We start from the raw sequence: 24147 nt of genomic DNA on the forward strand, positions 1-24147 counted from the left end.
TCTGCAATAAAGGAAGTAATAAATTTACTTAGCCATGTTAGGCACTGTGTAGGATAAGCGGTAAAACAATTGAGTTATTCAGCATTGATAGTGCTTTGCTTTCAACAGGAGTAAGTGCAGGGCGGGCATGGAAGGTTTGCATGTTTGTTTGTGGAGTTGTGTCTGTTCAGGAACCAGGTTGTCAAGGGGTCAGCTGGTCCTCATCACCCAAGGAAAGATAAAAGAGCAACTCGAGACGTCTCCACGCTGATTCGTATCACCAAAAGGAGAGGAAAAATTACGACCTGACCAAGGCTGAAGGAAGGAGGTGAAGGGATACAACATAAACCAACGCTATCTTGGCAAAGGCAACTGGAGCCGTCTCCACAACACCGCACCAAAAGGATGACAACATCAGAGGAGAGGGATCCAATCAACTGCTGATTTCTTTGTTTGAGCCAAATTTGAATATGCATGTGGGACACCTTTAAATCTGGGCTGCTCAGCCTTAGTCTTTGTCTTTCGTCACTCTTACTGATTTGGGGCACACAAATATTTTCTGTGTCAGGGAGCTGAGACCCAGAATTCTGCATTAGATCAAATTGTTAGAAATAAATCATCTGTGAGTAACTTGCCGGCTTCTTTGGTGATCTGTCTCACAAAGAACATGCCAATTGTTAGGTTACGACGTTGCGCAATAAGGTAAATATTTAATTCCTATCATAATATTTACAATTTTAAAGATAACCGTAAAATGCTAATATGTAATATTTTAACCTAACAATATATATACAGTAAAGTCTCGTTATATCGATATTCTCGGGAGTCCGAAAAATATCGATACAACCGGGACTATCGATATATCCGACCCTGCGCGCATGTAATTTTCTCCTTGCGTGCATAGAAATAGTATCGTAATAAGCGGTACTATCGATATAACCGATATCGATATAACGAGACTTTACTGTATATATATATAATACATTTTATTTCAAGCGCCCCATATATATATATATATATATATATATATATATATATATATATATATATATATATACAAAGCGGAGATGGACGAGATGCGATAACATGGCTCTGTTGGAATGCTACTACTCAAGCAACCCTAGTCAGAGGGGTTACATGCGGAGAATGGGGGCTGAATGGTTACTTCGAAACCCACAGTCACGGTTGACCATGAAACAACTAGTAGCTCAGTGTTCCAATATCCACAAACGGCAATTGCTATCACAACTTGAGATTGATGAGGTACAACACAAATTCCGAGGTGAAGGGCCCCAGGCTGCCACATCACAGGAAGAGGTTCAACCAGAGATTGGGAGGCAAGCCCCAATGAATAATGAGATTGGGAAGCCAGCCCCAATAAATGAAATGCTGAGCGAGGCAGCAAATGACCTGAGAGATAAGATCATGGCAAGAATGAAAACTGGGCAACGAAGGCACCGATTACAACGGCTATGTGAAGTACCACCTGAAAGTCTCATGGAAACTGTGAATGCAGCACTGAGAACGATCCCGACCGGAACGATCACGGAAACCAATGAGCTGATATACACCTCAGCATCAGTGATCCTAGACATGCTTGGCTACAAGAGCAACCATGAGAGCCACGAGATTCATTACCCACCATGGAAAAGACGGTTGGAGGCCAAGATCAAGGCGGCTCGGAAAGATGTGAGTCAATTGACGGAGACCCAGAGAGGTGTGAATAAAAGGCCAATACCCAAGAGGTACATGCAGATAACCATACCTGAAGCACTCGAAACTGCCAAACAAAGGCTCCAGGCCTTGGCCAGTCGCCTAAAGAGGTACACGAAAGAGAATGAGGCCAGAAGAATAAACAGGCTGTTCGCAACACAACCTGCGAAAGTGTACGCTCAGTGGCAGGGTTCTAACAGCAGAGCAGACCCTCCAAGGCTGGAAACTGAAAGATACTGGAAAGGCATATGGGAGAAGGAGGTCGTACATAACAGCAGTGCACAATGGCTGGTGACTCTGAAAGAGGAGCACAGCAACCTCCCTGAACAGAACCCAGTTACCATCACAGCGGCAGATATACAAGGAAGAGTCTCAGGTATGAAAAACTGGACGGCACCACACCTACTGGCTAAAGAAACTCACAGCTCTCCACGAGCGCCTAGCAGCACAAATGAACCAGCTGCTGATGGATGGGACTCACCCAGGATGGCTAACCGAAGGGCGAACAATCCTGATCATGAAGGATTCCTCAAAGGGTGCAGTTCCTTCCAACTATCGGCCAATAACCTGTCTCTCCACAACATGGAAGCTCATGTCAGGCATCATTGCGGCTAAGATAAGTGGACACATGGATCAATACATGAGCAAAGCACAGAAAGGCATTAGTAGAGATACTCGAGGTGCCAAACATCAGCTGCTGGTTGACAGAACAGTCGCTCAAGACTGCAGGTCCCGACATACCAACCTGTGCACAGCCTGGATTGATTACAAGAAAGCATATGACTCGATGCCACACACATGGATCAATGAATGCTTGGAGTTGTATAAGGTCAACAGGACGCTGAGAGCCTTCGTTGCAAACTCGATGAGGATGTGGAAAACCACACTTGAAGCCAATGGCAAGCCACTAACGCAAGTGTCCATCAAATGTGGCATATACCAAGGTGATGCACTCTCCCCACTGCTGTTCTGCATAGGACTGAACCCCCTCAGCCAGATAATCGCCAAGACAGGCTATGGATACCGCCTCAGAAATGGAGCTACGATCAGTCACCTCCTCTACATGGATGACATCAAGCTGTATGCTAAGAGCGAAAGGGACATAGACTCCCTGATCCACACAACCAGGATCTACAGCAGTGATATCGGAATGTCATTCGGGCTGGAGAAATGTAGTCGGATGGTGACTAAGAGGGGCAAGGTAGTTCACACTGAAGGGGTCTCACTCCCTGAAGGAACAATAGCAGACATTGAAAACAGCTACAAGTACCTCGGTATACCACAGGCCAATGGCAACCTCGAATTAGCAACAAGGAAAGCGGCTACGACCAAATACCTCCAGCGGGTGAGGCAAGTCCTCAGAAGCCAGCTCAATGGCAAGAACAAGACCCGGGCAATAAACAGCTATGCCCTGCCAGTGATCAGATACCCTGCAGGAATAATAAGGTGGCCAAAGGAAGCGATTCAGACCACAGATGTTAAGACCCGAAAACTCCTCACCATGCACGGAGGGTTCCATCCCAAGTCCAGCACCCTGAGACTGTACACAAGCCGTAAGGAAGGAGGCCGGGGACTAGTGAGTGTGAGAGCCACTGTCCAGGATGAAACATCCAAGCTCCATGAATACATCAAAGAGAAGGCTCCAACGGATGATGTACTCAGAGAATGTCTCAGTCAATGGGGAACAGAGGATGAGGTGCTGGAAGAGGGACAATCATGGGAGGAAAAGCCCCTACACGGGATGTACCACCGAACCATAGCAGAAGTGGCTGATCTCAAGAAGTCCTATCAGTGGCTAGAGAGGGCTGGCCTAAAGGACAGCACAGAGGCACTCATCCTGGCTGCCCAAGAACAGGCCCTGAACACCAGAGCCATAGAGGCAAGGATATACCACACCAGACAAGACCCAAGGTGTAGGTTGTGCAAAGAGGCACCTGAGACAATCCAACACGTAACTGCAGGGTGTAAGATGCTGGCAGGGAAAGCCTACATGGAGCGCCATAACCAGGTGGCTGGCATAGTCTACCGAAACATCTGTGCGGAGTATGGACTGGAAACCCCAAGGTCAAAATGGGAAACACCTCCCAAGGTGGTGGAGAATGACCGAGCAAAAATCCTGTGGGACTTCCAGATACAGACTGACAAGATGGTAATGGCCAACCAACCAGATATCGTGGTCATAGATAAAGGGGAAAGGAAAGCCGTTGTCGTGGATGTAGCGGTCCCGAGTGATGGGAACATCAGAAAGAAGGAACATGAGAAAATCGAGAAATACCAAGGGCTCAGAGAGGAGCTGGAGAGAGCCTGGAAGGTAAAGGTGACAGTCGTGCCTGTGGTGGTCGGAGCACTCGGGGCAGTGACCCCCAAACTCGACGAGTGGTTGCAACAGATCCCGGGAACAACATCGGATATCTCGGTCCAGAAAAGCGCAGTGCTGGGAACAGCACGGATACTGCGCAGAACCCTCAAGCTTCCTGGCCTCTGGTAGAGGACCCGAGCTGAAATGGGGACAGACACCACCCATGGTGGGTGAGACGAGGATTTTTTTTTTTTATATATATATCCTGAGTTCTTCCATCACCGTTTGATTCGCGGCCACCAGAAAAATGGACAAAATTCGACTTCAATGGTCAGCTAGGACGCCGGAAAAAAATCATTGGCACCGCCCTACCCACTCTCGAGGACTTGCACACTGCAAGAATCCAAACTAGGCCGTGGAAAATCCTACTGGACCCTCCGCCCCCTGCCGACCGCCTCTTCCAGCTACTCCCCTCAGGCAGGCGCTACCGATCCATGCACACCAAATCCAGCAGACATTTAAACCGCTTCTTCCCTTAACCCTTTACAGACGATTGGGTCATATTTGGTACACTAAAGATAAGTGCTTATAGATCGAAAAAATTAAAGGTAGCAGTTCAAGTTTCGATTGGAACTGATGCAGCACAAGTTACATGTCCCTTGAACACAGGTTATGTGCAGCTCTGCCTTTAAGAGCGTCAGTGACATCATCTCCTTCTTGCGCAACACAACGTGCACTCCTCCATCTTCAAAGCTCCTTCTACTTCTCGTCACGGATCAAATATCACGTAAGTATATATTGTGACGATTTTATGAGCTATTCAGAAGAGGTTTACCTTGATACTGAAATGCATAAACTAACGCTAACTTGTTTATTTCCCAAGAAATATTAAAAATAAATAGTGTTCGTAATGTAGAACATTCGGCGTGCTAACGCTAGTTTCATGATGATATTGTTGATCCTGACTGGGTACCTGATACGAATCATTGTATGTGAATGGTGCGTTTTACACTAATAGCTGTAGCTCATAGCTTTGCATTCTCAATATAATTATTGAAACAGAGGTCCATATGTTTTTTTGTTATATCCTAACCAGAAATTAGAAAACTTAAAACATTTTCATCATAATGTCTGGTACAAATTTAACACTTCCTATTTCCAAAAGACCGTGAAACATGGTAGGAGCAGGTACAACACTGACAAGTTTCTGTGAAAAAAAATACAGGAAAAGCTAAAAGTCTATATTTTATTTGGGGCAAATCAAAGACAGCAAAATTACTTCTGAAGGCCTTGAGGACATTAGATTGGCATGTCAAGTAAAATCATCTGAGAGAAAGAATTTGTAATCAGAAAATGTAGAAATGATTGTTTTGAAGAACGTAATAGGTTGCATTTCCACTTGTGTTATGTAAGGTTGTGTTCCCACCTAGTGGACAAAAGAGTCCCCACTACCGTATGTGCATTTCACATTCTCAAATACAGTACTTTGACTTGAAGATAAAGCATCTGAAAGGACTGAAATTCTGTTTGTGATGTAATGTAAGGAAAGAGATTACCATTTCACGGTAAGATCAGAGCATTGAGATCAAATGGTTAGTTTGGTATAGTTTTTGCTTTTTTGAATGTTGCTGTGCCCATATGTTTTTTTCTAAAATACCTATGTACTGTATATCTTTCCAGATCCTGATGAGAATGAAATAGATGACCATGTTGATGAAGACATTTTGGCATCGGACACAGTCGTGACTGTTACATTGATGAACTTCTATCACTATTCAAATATTTTCAAAGGATTTTCGATGACAAAACGATGGATATTATTGTTGAACAGTTGAAATTCTATGCAATGCAAAATAACATCAATAAGCCCCTGTGTCTCGCCAAAGAAGAGCTTGAGAAGTGGCTGGGATTGATACAGTAAAGTCTCGTTATATCGATATTCAAGGGAGTCCGAAAAAATATCGATATAACCGGGACTATCGATATATCCGACCCTGTTTGCATGTAATTTTCTCCGTGCGTGCATAGAAATAGTTTCGATATAACCGGGACTATCGATATATCCGATATCGATATAACCAGACTTTACTGTATATTGTTTCTCAATCTCAAAATGACCAAACACTCTGATGCTTTGGGCTTGAAAACTATCTCCACTAACTGATTATGCTGCAGAATGTACTGTATGTCAAGGGATCACTTCGAAATTATAAAAAGGAACTTGCATATAGCAGACAACACAAAACAAGGAACTCGGGGAAGCCCAAATTATGATCCCTTGCACAAAGTAAGGCCAATGATAAAAGTTTCAAGAATTACCCATCACAGCGTTTGTCAATTGATGAACAAATTGTACTCTATGAAGGTAGATTTACGCTCAAGCAGTATGTACCAAATAAACCAATGAACTGGGGCTTCAAGTTGTTTGTGCTGGCAAGTTATGATGGCTACATGTATGCATTCCATATACAGGAACGATAGATCCAGTCAGTGACTCCAAGGTTCCTGATCTGAAAGTGACATCAAATGTTGTGCTCCATTTGGCTCAAATCATCCAACCAGGAAACAATAATCGATTGCATTCTGATAATCGGTTTACATCTATCCCCTTACTCCAACATTTGGCAACAAGAAAAATCTGGTGTTGTGGCACAGGGAGGCTCAGTCGATTGTTCAGCTGAACCACTGCTAAAAGTCATTGAGGTTCTTTTCCCGCCGATGATACAGTATTCGGTTTGCTCATAGCTCATGTTGAATATGTTGCAAAGAACTGCAACAGGTGCAAGCATGGCACATGCTCGGTGAAAACTAATATTTACAGCAAAAAAATGCAATGTAAATCTTTGAATCATCACAAGAACTGCTTTGCATTATTCCATGGTTATTAGCTAGTTTTCTTTATCTGTAAAGGAACTATGTATTTTTACGTAAACATTTTAAGTCAATATTTTATGAAAATTATGTATTATGTAAATATTTTATGTATTTTATTATTTTAATAAAAATATGTCATATGGGTAAAAGTCTAGTCTTTGAAGTTGCACTTGATATATGTTCCAAAAAAGGCACCCTCTCAACATAGGCCTTTCATGACTGTGCCAAATTAGGCACAAATTTTCTTAGGCTCAAATTTTCTACATTATTGAAAAATAATAAAAAAGGAAGCTACTAGTATGTATAGTATCATACCATTATGACCATAAAAACTGAACAGATTTTTTTTTTCTAATTAGAACATAATTCAGGCAGTAAAGGGTTAAGCCATTAACTCTCTGAACAGTAGCCCAAATGGAACTGTATGATGTTACTGATTATACTTGCAGCATGTTCTACCGGAAACAAATTCCTTGTGTGTTCCACATACTTGGCAATAAAGATGATTCTGATTCTATGGCCTACCACCCGCAGGCTAACGGGATGTGCGAACGTTTCCACCGGTCACTTAAAGCCACGCTATAGGCCGCACTATTGGACGATAACTGGGTCGACCGGGTTCCGTGGGTCCTGCTCGGGTTACGTTCGGCCCCAAAAGAAGACCTTAACGCCGCTCCGGCAGAGTTGGTGTTCGGTCAGCCACTCCGCGTTCCTGGTAAATTTCTGCCTGAAGCTTTGGGTACACCTTCTTTCCCCCTTTTGTCAGGAGAGCCCCTGACTCCAGCACCATTTCACCACTGCGTCCCCAAAATATTTGTTCTGTCTGCCCTTAGGTCAGCCCGTTTTGTCTTTGTGCGTCGCGATGCCCACCGCTCCCCCCTCCGACCGCCGTACGATGGCCCGTTTACAGTGCTCGAACACGGTGAAAAGAGTTTAGTGCTCGATATCGGTGGCCGAAGGGAGGGCAATGAAAATGATGAAAACCCTCTGGCACAGGAGAGAACAAGTTTTTTTCCCGTCTGGCAGTCAATAAGTTAATGATGTCCATCTTTTCTTGAAAAGTCTGTCTTGAAAATGGATTTTTGGATGGATTCTGCAAGCGGATTTACATTCCGCACTTCAGCTATTACGGTAAATCCACACAACAATATATTTGCTTTATGCATCTCACTGCTAATAGTGTGATAGCTCTGGCTAATACGCTCTTGTCACTAGCAGCCAGTGATAAAGTAGTTCGCGCAAACTATGATTGGCTAGTCAATAGCCAATCATAGTTTGCGAAAACTCTGCGTAACCTACACCTCCAAGAAAGCACCGCAAGTAGGCGCTAGTAACCATTTGGGTTGCCAACTTGAAATCTAATGGTTAAAGCAACAGTTTGATCGACACATTTGATGCAGCAGGGCCCGCAGAACTAATTGTGAAGGCGTCCAGGTAGATTTCTGACTCTGATAACAAAATAATGCCTGAAATGTGATTGGTTAAATGCTTATATACAAAAACGTGCATCTGGAAGCAGCACAAAAGGGAAAAAGCAATGGATGCCCGAGGCGTGTAACTTTTACGACAGGCGTACAACTTCCAGAACCTCTCTGCCTGGGTGGCCGACAACTTTTTCCGGAAAAAAAAAAAATATTCCAATTTCGAAATAGTCGTTCGGTTTGAAAATTTGGAATTTTGCTTCGTTTGGCAATTTTCAATTTCGGTTTGTTTGGCAATTGACATACTCGGCAGCCAATCAGAAGCCTGCATCAAATAACTTCACGCCCGGACTTTCCCGAGCGTTATCAGGTCATGCATATCATTTTCAAACCTACCTCCTCCATACGGCGTTGCTGCACCTGGAGAATGCTGGGAGCACGGTGAGGATCACATTCTTCGATTTCTCCAGTGCCTTCAACACCATCCAGCCCAGTCTACTGGGGGACAAGCTGCAGCATGCCGGAGTCGACCATCACCTCACATCCTGGATTACAGACTACCTCACAAACAGGCCACAGTACGTGAGGGTAAAGAACTGTGAGTCGGACAGGCTTCTCTGCAGCACCGGAGCGCCGCAGGGAACAGTCCTGGCTCCATTCCTCTTCACCCTCTACACCTCGGACTTCAACTACAACACCCCAACCTGCCACCTTCAGAAGTTCTCTGACGACTCAGCTATTGTCGGCCTCATTACAGAGGGAGACGATAGGGAGTACAGGGGACTGACAAAGGACTTTGTGGACTGGTGCCAGCAGAATCACCTCCAGATCAACACAGGCAAAACCAAGGAGCTGGTGGTGGATTTCTGCAGGAAACAATCGTCACCTGCACCATTGAACATCCAGGGTTCGGACATTGAGAGGGTGACCTCCTACAAGTACCTGGGTGTTACTCTCAACAATAAACTGGACTGGACAACAAACACGGATGCCCTAATCAAAAAGGGACAGAGTCGCCTCTTCCTCCTCAGGAAACTGAGGTCTTTTGGAGTTCAGGGGTCACTCCTAAAGACTTTCTATGACTCTGTGGTGGCATCAGCCATCCACTATGGCATTGTCTGCTGGTCAGGCAGCATCACCACCCGGGACAGAAAAAGACTGGAGCGCTTTGTCAAGCGGGCCAGTTCTGTCGTGGGCTGCTCGCTGGACTCTCTTGAGGAGGTGGGCAACAGACGGACGCTAGCTAAACTAAAAGCTATGACGGACAGCCCCTCCCACCCCCTCCTGCCCATCCTGACAGCTCTGGGTAGCTCCTTTAGCCAGAGACTATTACACCCGCGCTGCAAGAAGGAGAGGTACCGCCGCTCGTTCCTACCGACTGCTGTCAGGCTTCACAATTCCCAATGATCACATGTGAAAAAAAAAAAAAAAAAAAACTGGACACTTGTAAATATGGGTTGTTGCAATATATCTAAATGCATCTCTTGATTCTGCACTATGTACAGTCTTGTTTATAGAACGGTTTTTGCACATCTACATTTGCACAGTATACAGTTGACATTTTTATTTTGTTATGCTTAGAATATCTTGTTTTCTATCCTTTCACTCCCACCCCAACCCCATCCCTCTTCAATTGTAGACACATGAAGAACACAAGAAAGATGGATAAGTGTTTAGGAATCAAGCCAAAACCTCAGCCCCAGAAGAGAGACTCAAAAGAAGCTAACAAAATTTATGACGCTACAAAACGTAAACGTACATTGAGAGTATCGTGGAAAGGGGAGTTTACATGGCTTTCAGCAGATGGCGCAACGCAAATATTGCACTGTGCAACCTGCCGGGAAGTGTATGGACAAACAACAACTGGAGCAAAATCATCAGCAAAGGATATTTACGACAAATTAAGCAAGGGAGCATTTGCGGTTGGTACATCAATCACTTAATTTTAAAGTGTTGTTCTGTTATATATTCTGATTATCAATCCTTAATACTTTGCAACAATGTTTTTTTCTTTTGCGATTAGTCATCTTATTGTGTATAACGTTGTGAAAAATCGGGCAGGCAACTATATGACCGGGCAGGCAACTTTTCAGAGTTGTCTGCCCTGGTGTCCGGTAACTTTTTGTCATGAGTTTCAGACACTGCAAAATATAATTAACATCAGTCTGTCATTCAGTGACTTTACTGCTCAATTGTTAAAATAAGCTTTTGCATATGATCAGGTCGTGGTGTGCTTTGGAATTTTTTTAGATAAAAAATGTGCCTTGGCTATAAAAGATTGAAAATCACTGCAATAAATCACTCAATCAATTCCGAGCAATCCCCAAAATGTCCACATTGTGGGACTATTAAAGGCTTTCTTTTTCTTAAAAAGACCGCAAGCAAGGTCCCTCCGTCACGCGGAACGCCGCTCGACACTGGGCCAGGGTGCGCCCGGATGATGGGGGCATCCTCTCCAGTTATCTACACCGCATGCGTATCAAAGACTCTGTGCTAAATGACCTGTAAACGACCCGATTCTGGGTCAGGGTGTCGTAAGTAGCAGAGCAGCTCGATCGCTGCGATCTATTGAAAGTCATCCCTCGAGGCCTCGGGCCTTCGCGATGCTTTGTTTTAATTAAAGTCGGATTCCCCTGGTCCGCACCAGTTCTAAGCCAGCTGCTAGGCGCCGGCCGAGGCCATCCGGCGGAGGGACGCACCCCGGGCGACTGCCGCCGGCGGGGTTGAAGCCGCCGGACGGAAGACGGGTTGAGGCGGCCGGCGCGGGGGGAACCCGCCGGTCGCCGCAGCTGAAGAGATCCGCGGGAAGGGCGCGGCACGCGTCCAGAGTTGCCGCCGACACGACACCCTCGCCCCCCGAGGACCGCGCGCCCCTCTCCGCCCCTCCAGGTTCGGGGATCTGAACCCGATTCCCTTTCGATCGGCCAGGGGCGACGTAGGCCATCGCCCCGCGCTTCCGAACGGCGCTCGCCCATCCCTTAGGACCGACTGACCCATGTTCAACTGCTGTTCACATGGAACCCTTCTCCACTGGATCGAGGGATGACTTTCAATAGATCGCAGCGATCGAGCTGCTCTGCTACTTACGACACCCTGACCCAGAATCAGGTCGTTTACAGTGGGGCCCCCGGGATGGTAATACGGGCCTTACCCCGCACGGGGGCCGGTCGCAGTACCCGGGGGACAGGTTCGCTATCAGCCAGGGGCACCCAACCCCGAAGTGGTACACAAGGTCGCTAGAGATGGGCACCCTCTCCAGTTACCTACACCGCATGCGTATCAAAGACTCGGTGATAAATGACCTGTAAACGACCTGATTCTGGGTCAGGGTGTCGTAAGTAGCAGAGCAGCTCGATCGCTGCGATCTATTGAAAGTCATCCCTCGATCCAAATAGGCGGGATTCTGACTTAGAGCGTTCAGTCATAGTCCCGCAGATGGGGGCTTCCTCTACCGGCCGCATGCGCTAAATGCCTGTACCTAATGTCGTACTGGCAGATTCTGACTTAGAGGCGTTCGGTCAGAATCCTCTCAGTGATGCTGGGTCGGGGCGTGCCGTTCTTTGGTGTCATCCCATCTCTAGCGACCTTGTGTACCACTTCGGGGTTGGGTGCCCCTGGCTGATAGCGAACCTGTCCCCCGGGTACTGCGACCGGCCCCCGTGCGGGGTAAGGCCCATATTACCATCCCGGGGGCCCCACTGTCTCGTATTGATTTCGCTCCCCCCCCCCTTCCGGGGGGCTACCTTCGTATCTGTTAGTGCTTGTCGGGGTCTTCCTCCCCCTTCGTCGTACTGCCTGGGCCTCGTCCTAGTTACTCCCGCCGTTTACCCGCGCTTCGTTAAATTTCTTCACTTTGACATTCACCCTGACCCAGAATCAGGTCGTTTACAGGTCATTTAGCACAGAGTCTTTGATACGCATGCGGTGTAGGTAACTGGAGAGGGTGCCCCCATCATCCGGGCGCACCCCGGCCCAGTGTCGAGCGGCGGTCTGCGCAACGGGGGGACCTCCCCCCGCCGCTAACCTTGGCCAGCCAGCCGTAAGGCCCCGGCGCCACGGTATCGGCAAGTCACCCTCTCCAGTTAGAATCAGGTCGTTTACAGGACATTTTTATTTTGTTATGCTTAGAATATCTTGTTTTCTATCCTTTCACTCCCACCCCAACCCCATCCCTCTTCAATTGCTGCTGTGGACTGCAAATTTCCCCATTGCGGGACGAATAAAGGTATTCTGATTCTGATTCTGATTCATGCGTATACGATGGATGACGCTCTATTGCTTTGCATAGATCTTCCCGTTCCCTCTCCAATGCAGTATTGCGCCTTGCCAAGGGTAAGCAGTTGTTATTGTTAAATTATATTTGAACTCAGATTTAGACTTGTTTGACAATTTTAAATTTGTAAAATGGTACTTAAACATTGACGTAAATAAAGGCTTTGAGACTGAGTTTGATTCTGGAATGAATGTTGTTGTATAAAGCGTAATCTGCTAACCAAAAACTAGCCAATTCAAAAATTTCTGTACAAAACACATTCAGTCCAATCTTTTTATTCGAAGCAGTTACATGGTACAAATAAAAACAGGTGCAGACCACTATGTTGCATGTGACACAAGACAAAAGAAAAGTATTTCTACATGATATATACATTGTAAACATTCTACAAACAGGCACGTGAGGAATAAGGTGTGATGTACAACTCTGGAATATGGTGGATCACCGTTCAAGATGGGGTGTTTGCATTTGATGATGCAGTTAAAAGTTTAAAAAGCAGAATAAAATCATCAAATTTATCGCGCTTATCTAAAATTGAGGCTGTTTAAAAAAAATACATGTTGCAGGTTGGGGTCACAGTTCATGGTGCCCTTAGGGGTGCCCATTGGCCGGGGCGAGGCGGCTTTGCATCTCAGACATGACTCGCTTCATCAGAAGCATCAGGTGCTCATGCACGTCAAACAGCTGCTGAGGCGAGCAGCTGCTCAGATGAGGCGGTGTCACTGCCCAGTCAAGGGCATTCAGTCGGGTCAGAAGACTTTCGGGACCTGCTGATGGGTCATTGGATGCTCCAGATGCACATGAGTCCAGTGTTGCCTCAGATCGCTCTTCCTCCAACTTGGCAGGAATGGGCTCATTGATTAAATCAGTGGCTGCAAACAGAAGTGTTGAAAAAACAATTACAGTGATACCTCGGCTTACGAACGCTTTAGCTAACGAACTTTTCGCCTTACGAACGTTATATTCGCAAGAATATAATCTTGGCATGCAAACTATTTTTCAGGAAACACGGAGCGTCACAATGGCTGGCGGACTAGTCTTCGGCGGAAGAACACCAAACCACGGCTGAACAGCGCCACTGTAGCTGCCGGACTACTTTTCCACACACCCCTTTCTCTGAGGGCATACGTCGTTTGTCTTCAAGGACTTGTTATCACGAATACTTTTGCTATTATGGGACCGAAAAAGACCCCACTACAGGCTAGTGTTCAGCCAAAGAGGAGACAAAACAAAATTACGGTCGAGCCGAAGATCTAGAAACACGAACGAGGTGTGCGTTTGTGTAACTTAGCAGCCCAGTACCAGTAAGCTAAGTCGAACATTGCTACCATCCTTCGCAACAAAGAAGCTTTTAAAAGGTGCGTATGTTGCTAAAGGTGTTTCCATGTTGTTTTAGCAATGGTCTCGGGCAATAGAAGAGGTTGAAAAATGTCTGTTAATTTGGATTAACGAAAAGCAGCTAGCCGGCGACAGCGCGAGTGAAGCCATTATCGCCGACAAAGCATGGCAAATTAACTCAGATATCGTGAAGAGGCAACCTGGAAGTTCGTCATCTATTGATGATTTCAAGGCTAGCCATGGATGGTTGGAGAACTTTATGCGTCATACAGGGATTCACGGTGTCATTCGTCATGGTGAGGCAGCTAGTTCTGACGATAAAGCATTCCTCAAGATGGTGGAAGAAGAAGGCTAGGTTCCTCATCAAGTGTTTAATGCTGATGAGACCAGGCTTTTTTTTTTTAAAAAGATGCCGAACCGGACTATTATTACACAGGAAGAGAAGTCCGTCCCTGGGCATAAGCCTATGAAACATAGGCTAACCCTCCTTCCTTATGGAATGTTGACTCTCCCTCCCATCTACTCCATTCCAACAAGCCATCGACCATCACACAGGTAAATAAAACGACTTTATTATACCGTACAGTTTAGTTCTTTAATTACAATACCATAGCACATTATACATAAAATAAGGTATATTATGTGTAGGCTTGTTTAGTAGAAACTTAAGTTTTATGGGGACCTGGGAACAGATTATTCTCATTTTAATGGTTTCCTATGGGAAATGAATGTTTGGAATGCACACTTTTCACCTTACACACACTTTTTGGGAGCCAATTCAGTTCGTAAGCCAAGGTATCTGTACATGATCACCTTCGGCGTCTGGAAGCTTTTTACTCATTTCTGTTATATTACACCAATTTGAATAAAATATTAAATCTGTTTTGAATACCAAAGAAAATGTGTTTCTCTTTAGTTTGAGGGGTGTCTCTTTCTAGTTAAATGTGGTTCACAACTTGTAAGAGTGATGGGTCTAACAATTACATGCTATTCCACTTGGTGGGAAAAGAATATTGTAAGCAAACACATTTTGGAATCAACTTTGTTTCAGTATATATACACCTCTTGCAACATTTTTTGTGCCATTTAAAAGATGTATTTTGTCAATCAGGGGGAAAATTTGCTTGTAAGAACCATTATGGATAGATGGCATCGCTGAGCAACTACTGTACAGTGTATGTGTGTATACGCACACATTGTACAAGAGTGTACAATGATATTCTACTGCAACATTTTAAAAAGAAGAACTTCAAATGATATCAAAGCTCTAAATTGTGCTTCCATTTCATTGATTGTTGTAAATATTTACCATATGTCACTTAAATGTCTGGATGGGTACAGAGGCCTGGTACTAAATGGTAACCAGCCTGAATTTTAAAAACGATGCAGAATCAATAAGATTTGACCCTCGATGATTCTGTTTACATTCCTGGAGAAATTACTCCGTTTGATTTGTGATTTATGCTATATGGATGTTTGTACCTTATACGTCTCCTTATATACGTCTTACCTTATATGTTGTTTGTAACTCCCAATAAAACAATTTTTTTGTCTAAAACGCATGTTCACAATCAGTTCGCCATGCGCAAGGGGAACCTGCGAGTCCTCCCTGTGACAATGTAGTGTTGTGTAATCATGATACAACACAATGCGTGGTTTTAAAAAAGTCCTTCATTTCATTTTGATGTGGGGAGCCGATGAGAGTGATACCTTGGCTTACATACTTAATTGGTTCCCAGAGTGTCTAAGATGAAAAGTGTGTATCCCCAAATTTAATTTCCCATGGGAAACCATTAAAATGAGAATAATCCGTTTCCAGGTGCCCATAAAACATAATTTTCCACTTTCTAATTTTCTAAGCCTTAAAACTACACAAAATATACCTTATTTTATCTATAATAAATGTGCTATGGTATTATATTTAAAGAAATAAACTGTAATGTATAATAAAGTCATTTTATTTACCATTGTGATGGTCGTTGATGGTTTGATGGAATGGATAGCTTTTTGCATAAAGTGTGACAAGGAGCTCTGGGTTGTACATCTTGCATCTTGCAACAGATGCAAGCAGACACACGAGAAAAATCATTAATAGCTGGTTCCCTTGCTTGTCTTTTCATTTCAAATTGAACTGATGGCTGATGTGGGTTATTTGTGGAGCCTGATTGATGGAAATTTTAACCTTGCAGTCTACACTCTGCCTTTGAACTATCAAAGTTGAAACGAGTCCAAAATTTACGGTTTTGTCACTCTCTCTGTTGTCTGCCTGTCTCTTAATGTAATGTTTAAACCACCTCCCCTCACTCCTGCGTTCTTGACCAATTACGTGGCTTTAGCCGAAGACTGGGGGCGGGGAATACAGGACAAAAAAATGTCAGCAGCCATTTTCTTTTTTGGAGAATGGCTTCACTCTCTCTGTCTGTAAACCCCACCCCCAGTCACTGCTGTGTTCTTGACCAATCACGTGGCTTTAACCGACAACGGGGGTGGGGAATAGAAGACCAAAACAAGCCGGCTGCTATTTTTTTTAGAAGAACGGGCTCATTTGTGAACGACACATCACTCATTGTGGCAGCTCCGTGTGTATCCCAAAAAATAGTTTGTATGCCAAGGTAAAATTTCCATAAATGTAACACTCGTAAGCCGAAAGGTTCGTAAGCCAAGGGGTTCGTAAACCGAGGTATCACTGTATTTATGGTGGATACACACCTAACATGTCGGAGGGTTTCTCTTCTTCATCCTGGTTTGGCGCTGTGCTCGTTGTCTCTTCCGGCTCCGAAGTCATCATTTCCGTCTCCACGAAACTCTTCAGCTCATCTAACCCTCGGCCTTTCCGCTGGAGGAGCATTGGTCATGCGTCAACACATACAAGTGACCCTTAGTTGGTAAAAAGAAGTCGTAAAAAAGGTTCCATCAACCTGTTGCTCGTAGGACTTGAGGGCTTTCTTAACATTGGAAATCTTTGGTGAGTGAATTGGGAGAGTCTTGATTTCATTGGGAGTCAGAGAACTGAGGTCACCGACCGTTTTGATGTTGCGGGCTCGGACGAGCTGCCCAAAACCACGGGACCTGCCAGGGTGACAATAAGCGCAATGAACCCATTTGCAGGGATGCACCTGGAAAATTTAAAAGGGGGGCTCCTTGTGTCTGACAAGGGAGCCAAATTCTAAAATTGTTGGACCTGATTTAACCAGATTCCCACAGTATAAAAAACTGATTGAAATAAACCAAAATTTATTGGAGCATGATATTTCTAAATTGCAAAAAAAACAAAACATTTGATTAAAATCTTGAATTTAAGTCAAATATATTCATACATAAAATAAACATAACCTTGTGTATTTTCTTCAGTTACTACACAATCAATCCCGTGCTATTTTGATATTCTACAGTATTACAGAAAAATGTGTGATAGAAGGTTTTCAGCTAGGATGAAAGGTTAAGGTGTATAAAACGGCGGTGAGACCAGCCATGATGTTTGGACTAGAGACAGTGCCACTGAAGAAGAGGTCGCCGGTTCGCCTCCCGGTCCGGCCTCCCTGTGTGGAGCCTGCATGTTCTCCCCGGGCCCGCGTGGGCTCTCTCCGGGTCCTCCGGTTTCCTCCCACACTCCAAAAACATGCATGGCAGCCAGATTGACCACTTCAAACTGTCCCTAGGTGTGAGTGTGAGAGTAACTGTTGTACGTCTGTGTGCCCTGCGATTGGCTGGCAACCAATTCAGGGTGTCCCCCGCCTCATGCCTGAAGACAGCTGAGATAGGCTCCAGCAACCCCCGCGATCCTAATGAGGAATAAGCGGTACGGAAAATGGATGGATGGATAATAATAATAACATAAAATGTATTATTAAGTGCCTTTCAAAGCTCTCAAGGACACTTTACAGTCACAGACAAGCATAGATACAATAATAAATAAAATAACATTATAAATAGAATACAATAAATAAAACACAATTGTAAATAGAAAAAAGAAATAGAGCTACACAGAAAATGCACTTTTAAATAGGTGGGTTTTGAGATGGGATTTGAAGGTGGGAAGAGAATCGATGTCACGAATGTTGGGAGGAAGTGAGTTCCAGCGTTTGGGGGCAGAGCAGCTGAAAGCTCTGTCCCCCATCGTGCTGAGACAGGCAGGGGGGCACATAGAGGTGGAGGGAGGAAGAGGAATTGAAGGAACGAGAGGGAATAGAAATTTGAAGGTCAGATAGGTAAGAGGGGCAAGGTTGTGGATAGCTTTAAATGTATAAAGAAGAATTTTAAGAGAAGTATGTCATATGTGGCGCGGATCATGTAGCGATATGCGGCAATCATAATAAACGTGTGCTGGTGCTGGCGCAGTAGAGTTAAGTTGCGCCAGTGGCTGTTGAAAAACGTAAATAGCGCAAGGGCGCGGCCCAGATGCATCCCTCCATTTGTGATGAGACTGAAATCATTCATTAGTCATCGTTTTTGGAATGTGAAAAAGTCCATTTCTATTCATCTGTACTCACCAAATGCTGGACGATATTTGAGGAAGCACCGCTTCAATGGGGGCGGCACATCCGACCAAAGAGGGATAGATGCAGTTTTTGCAAACGGGGCGAGGCTCTCGACTCATCTCAGAAATCTTGGAGAAAGGTAGTAAAAAAAATAAAATAAATGAGAAGCTGACAAAAGGTGAATATTGGTCTCACAACTCATGTTCCTGGTGCTCTTAAATGGTGCACGTACCAAACATTTTTTGGAGCTCCTGAAATTTGGACTGTGAAGATTCCTGGGACTTATGATCAGCGTACCTTTTGTAGGCGTTGTCACAAACTGAATGAAACCGGTGGGTTGGATGTTAAATACCGTTGAGAAGAGAAAACACCTTGAAGAACTGTCACTTCAAGCCAGTTGTCACCACGCTTACTTTTGGCTGGGGTATGTTGCCAACTTTTCCTTTTTTGGGGGAGCTCGTTCTGAGTGCAGGACTGCGGCGGTCGATGTCATCGGCCGTCTCCTGGTGTTGAATGGGATTAGCAAAAGACACGCGCCTGGACTGCAAAGTACGACGGCTAAGTTAGGTTGACGGAAAAGGTATTGGATTCAAGCTGAAAAGGGGTCACAGACCTTGACGAGAGGTGAGGGTGTCTCCTCCTCCACAAGTCTCTTCTGGCCTTTTTTGAGGATGCTCAATGAGGGAGAGGCTGAAGGTGACCAGGTTCCTTTGATCTTGTTACTGCACGGGCTCCGGGCCAAGTCTGGCATCAACTCCGTCTCCAGGTCCATAAGCTTTGCCGGAGAAGAATCCTGGCAGATTGTGTTCATTGTTGATTCGGTGGTACAAACGTCACCTTGAATAGTTTTTGGGTCACCGTCCGGGTTTAATGTCCGGGTTCTTTCTTCATCTTGACATTGGCTTAAAGGTACCTCCTCATCCCGAACACCCTCATGCAGAGGTATGATGTCTTCCGACACCGGATGTGATGTCTTTTCTATATTGGCAGCCAAACCATCCGCTACATTTGAACACTCCTCTTGGTTTTGGCCAAGAAGGCAACTCTGAGCTTTCTCCACTGGAACAACTGCGGGCTCTTCATTGACTGAATGTCCTACAACTATCAGTGTAGTCTCTCCTGGGGAGGACTGCGAGACTTGCATCTTCTCTTTAGCCTCCTCAAAGAGAATCTTGGTGTGTGGAACAATAGCCCCAGAAAACAAACCTTCCCGACTTTGCTCAGTAACAGTCTCTTTCGATGCTGACATTTCAGATGACTCCATGTCCCCGGTGTTACTCTCTCGTGAAGAAGAGTTTGCTTTTGTTCGGGACATTCGCCGCCTTCCCTTCCTCTTGCTTGGCAATGAGCGAAGAGAGGCCTGGTTCTTTGTCATTTGACGCTCAGGGGTTTCAGGCTGGAGCAGTGGACCAGTGGCAAAATTCATTTGGCTTTCTTTAGAGTTGTCAGACATCTCCGGTGGTTCAGAAACGATTGAATTAAGGCTTTTAGGGGAGTCCTCTTTTACTTGAGCCGTTTCCAATATTTCTTTATCAATGCAATTCTTTTCTGCAGTAATAAACTCTACGTTGACAAGCTTGCCACTTGGTGATGTCCCTTGGGATTTCCGTCTCTTCACAGGCAGGCAATATTTTTCTTTGGCCTCTGCCAAGTCACATTTTAATCCCTCTGTGCCGGCAGACAAGACTTTGGAAGATCTCCATCTGGATTTTCTCCCTTGAGAAGACTCTATGGATTCTGCAACATCAGAAGACTGGGAGCTTTCTGGAGTGGAAGAGGGACTCGACTTGGACTTGCTACTTCTTGTCCGAACTCTTTCAACCGCTTCTGTTGGACTATTGTCTTGAGAATGAGACCCACTCTGTGTTTTCTGCAAGGCTTTTGGTTCACTCTTATCTTCTGGTGCCTCTGATAACGCCTTACTTCGTCCACGTCGTGGCAGAGCCGGACTATCAATGGATGTTGCCGTAAACTCTTGTGTTTCTTTTTGACTGAATTCGGTTGCAGGTTCATCTTTTGTGATCTCGTCCTGATTACCAAGAATGGATGCTGATGTCTTGACTCCTTGGATCGTGCTACTAGTTAAAGCAGCAGTATAATCAGAATCTTTTTCTTGAGTTTGGTCATCAGTTTCAGGGGTGACACTGGCTATTTGAGAACCTGACCTGTTAATATTATCATTCTTTATTTGTTTTGGTAGCTTACCCAAGAATGTCTGGCTCAATTTTTTAGGTTCAGACAAAACCTGTGAGTGGTAATTGCTTCCTTCCGAAATCTTACTCAATGATTTTGAATGTTGAACGATTCTGATTTCCGATTGTGAGTCTGTTTGGCTGGACATGGGTTGAATCTTAATAACCTTCTCAGATTCTGGTAAGGATTTGGAAGTGATGGTACTCCTTCCCCGTTTCTCAACTTGAGTTTCATATTGAGTGTCTGATTGCAAGTCATTTTGACCAGATACCCTTTCAGACATCATCTCTTCATTCACAAGATGCTCCTCCTTCGGTTCTGTATAAGATGTGGCCGGGCAGTCATCCTGTCTGTCTGATTCCTGAATGGCCCCAGTGTGAAATTTTAAGTTGGTTTGACTGGAAATGTTCTCTGATATTTTAAGGCCCTGCTCTCTTGACTCTGTCAGAGAACTGCAAAGTTGGCCACAATTTTGCTGTGAGTTTTTTTTACAATCATCCAGAGTTTCTGATTGCATGGATGATGTTTCAGACATTAAATCCGGGTTAAGGCCAACCACGTTGGTGTCCTGCAAACAATCACTAGGATGGCAGTCATTTTCTTGTGAGTTTTCTTCAGAATCACTCAGAGTATCTGAATATATATCCGCTTGTCCGGGTAATTTCTTGGACAGTGCTGCATCCCTCCGGACTGGCCCTTTAGGCTTCCGTAAGGATTTGGGAGGCCGACCATGCTTTTGCAGCGGCTGTCTTTCTAATTCAGATGGAGTTGCTGATTGTAAATCTGTCTCAGATATGGGCTTTGAGTTCTTAAGACAGTCCTCCTTGGGCCCCTGTGAGGATTTGCTGTGCTTTTGCTCCAATTGGCTTTCAGAATCAGACCGGGAGTCTGATTTTAAGTTTGTTTGACTGACAATTTTTTTACGCTTCTGATGGTTTTCTGTGGTCTCTGCCGGGGACTTTTGAGGTCGGCTGCGCCGTGGCTGTGATTGGCCTTCAGATTCTGACAGCCGCCCCATTTGAATGGACTCTTGCGATCTGGGCCTTTTTTTTCCTTCAGGTGGAAGGAGGAAACTTGCTGAACTGCTGTACAGTTTGACCTTTCTATGTGATCGACCTGGTGTTTGACTTGAGGAACTGCTCTCACGTTGAGACCTAAGCCTAATTCTACTACTGGCCACCTTGCTTCTCGTATTGGGTGTGTTCAGTGGTGTGCTTGAATCAACTGGCCTTTCTCCTGGGAGTAGAGGTTTAGCGTGCTTACGGTAACTCCGCTTACGTGGAGAAGTGAAACTCTCGAAAAACTGTGAATCATCTCCAGTCTCTTGAGAATCTCCCTCTGGATTGGAACTTCTCATGTCATCTGACGTGGAAGACACTGAGCTGTTCTCCATGACCACAAATTCAGCCTGAGTGTCTGGGATGACTTCATCAACTTCTTCAGTACTCATCAGCCTTTCAGTCAACGTTACAGGCTCAAAATTCCTCTCACTGTCTAATTTGGGCCTTCGGGGTGACTCTTGGAGGTCACTGACTGGACATTTTGACAGTGCCTGGGGGGACTGTTGAGTATTTTGATCAAAGACTTTCTGGGAAACCTCTAAGGATGGGTTGTTTGAGTCCTGGCTACAACAGGTCTTCACGGGGGTACCTATGAATGAGGATGCAGTACTGGGGCTCGTAGATTTACTTTCAATATATTTCTCTAATGTAATGAAGGACTGACGCCGGCTGCCACCACTTGACTTCTGGGGTGTGCCAGAGACTAAATCTGAAGAGCTGGACAATTTGGGACTGGTGTTTTTTTCATCTTGTGTGTCCTTATCTTCTACACCGCCGTTGCATCTGACATCATTTCCTATGGAAACATCCATTGACTCTGGTATTATGTCCTGTTCCTCTTTCTCTGACTCATTTTCCAAGGCTTTCTGGATTGCAAAGTCTTGAGTCTTCTTTGAATGGATGTCATCAATTTCATTTGTCTCCCGAGTTATCTGTAAGAAAATATCCACTACACAGTTTTAAAGAGTTTAAAGGTCCTTGACATCCATATGAAGCGGAGATGTTGTGACTTTGGCTTTTGTCATTAACTCATTCACTGCCATTTCGGAATTTATTCAGGAACTGAAAAGCATGAGGTGGAGCACCATTCCCGAATTTGTTTGGGTTTTGCTTGCGGAGGGTGCCGATAAAGCGCTGGTCAGACATCTGGCAATGTTTTCCCCTTCCACGAGGGGACAGCATTTGCCTTTTGTACATGTTAGCGCTGTATAACAGCTTCAGCTGTTGTTAAAGCGATATGTAAATCAATATGTAAGTATTGTATTTTGTACAGCCACCCCCATTTCCAGGGATGCATTTGGGCTTCGCCCTTGCGCCATTTACGCATTTTGTCAGCCACTGGGGCAACTTTGTAACTCTACTGCGCCAGCACATGTCTATTACGATTAGCGCATATTGCTACATGATCTGCGCCACATTTGACGTCCGTCTGTTAAAATAGCTAAAGAAACAAATGTAGTTCAACAGAAATTGAACACTGTTCGTTTTCCTTTAGAGGTTTTTACTTTTGTTGTGATCCGCCGGAAACTGCAGAATGTGATCATCGAATATTCATTTACCCATGGTGCATTGCAGTATTTACATGACATCGACATAGATGGTTGCAATATGGAGCGAGAGAACAGGAATAAAACTTTAAAAGACATTAAAAACAAGCAGCAAACAAACATTTTCATTTAAGAAACAACAGAGGGTAGTGACAATGCATTTCAGCAAACTGCTGTTAATGATTCGAATTTAATGGATAATGGGAATTATTTCAGCGCTGTTGCAGCACACTGGAAATCTATACAGCACAGAAATTTGTTGAAGTTGACACAAATAATAAATATTGTGCCAAGTCTGTTCTCTTTGTCTTCTTTGTAATACCGTAGAATATCAAAATAGCACAGGATTGATTGTGTAGTAATCCAAAAAAAAATTAAAAAGTTTGCTTATTTTTTGTATGAATAAAGTAGTTGACTCAAATTAAAATTATTGATATATTAGAAAAATAGATTTTACTCATTTTACTTATTTATATCAGTTTTGGATACTTCTGCAATCTAAAATCGGGCCGATCAATTTTAGAATTTGGCCCCCTTTTCAGGCACATGAGGGCCAACTGGCCCCCTTTTTAAATTTCCCAGATGCATCCCTGCATTTCAATCTCAGAAAACTCCAGACCCATATATAGCACTGGAGTGGACACATTTTTTCACATTGTCTGGCAGTGAATGAGTTAAAACAAGGAAAAAATAGCAAGGTGCATGTCTTCATTGGTTGACTGTCTTTACCTGGACGGGAGCTTTCGTGGCAACTTTGTCAGCTTCCTCTGTTGGTAATTTGTTCTTACTGAGAGGGGGGAAAATGGACAATTTGTGATTTGAATCTCATTTTGCAACGTTTACTGTGATTCATGTTCAACGTTAAATTTGGCACTTACACAGAGTCTTCTTGGCTCTGCATGTATTGCGTGAAAACTGTAGTATCCAAAGAAGCATCCAGGTTGTTGTACATGGCGGGTATGTCAACCCTA

General features: G+C 44.5%; 1 protein-coding gene across 1 annotated transcript in view; it reads right to left on the minus strand.

Annotated features, from left to right (window-relative positions):
- Nucleotides 1-12975: 12975 nt before the first annotated feature.
- The window catches only part of rif1 (replication timing regulatory factor 1), a 36831-nt gene continuing 25659 nt past the window's right edge, over nucleotides 12976-24147 (minus strand). Inside the window, exons 27-35 of the mRNA XM_089002570.1 lie at nucleotides 24055-24144; nucleotides 23906-23963; nucleotides 18989-22561; nucleotides 18789-18917; nucleotides 18608-18694; nucleotides 18388-18503; nucleotides 16816-16966; nucleotides 16607-16733; nucleotides 12976-13431 (exon numbers count right to left, since the gene is read on the minus strand). Of these exons, the coding sequence (XP_088858696.1) occupies nucleotides 13151-13431; nucleotides 16607-16733; nucleotides 16816-16966; nucleotides 18388-18503; nucleotides 18608-18694; nucleotides 18789-18917; nucleotides 18989-22561; nucleotides 23906-23963; nucleotides 24055-24144 (4612 nt within the window). The 3' untranslated portion in view covers nucleotides 12976-13150. The remainder of the gene's footprint in view (nucleotides 13432-16606; nucleotides 16734-16815; nucleotides 16967-18387; nucleotides 18504-18607; nucleotides 18695-18788; nucleotides 18918-18988; nucleotides 22562-23905; nucleotides 23964-24054; nucleotides 24145-24147) is intronic.

The sequence above is a fragment of the Hippocampus bargibanti genome, linkage group LG08 (assembly GCF_051943395.1).
Source record: "Hippocampus bargibanti isolate YZ-2025 linkage group LG08, ASM5194339v1, whole genome shotgun sequence".
Classification (NCBI taxonomy): domain Eukaryota; kingdom Metazoa; phylum Chordata; class Actinopteri; order Syngnathiformes; family Syngnathidae; genus Hippocampus; species Hippocampus bargibanti.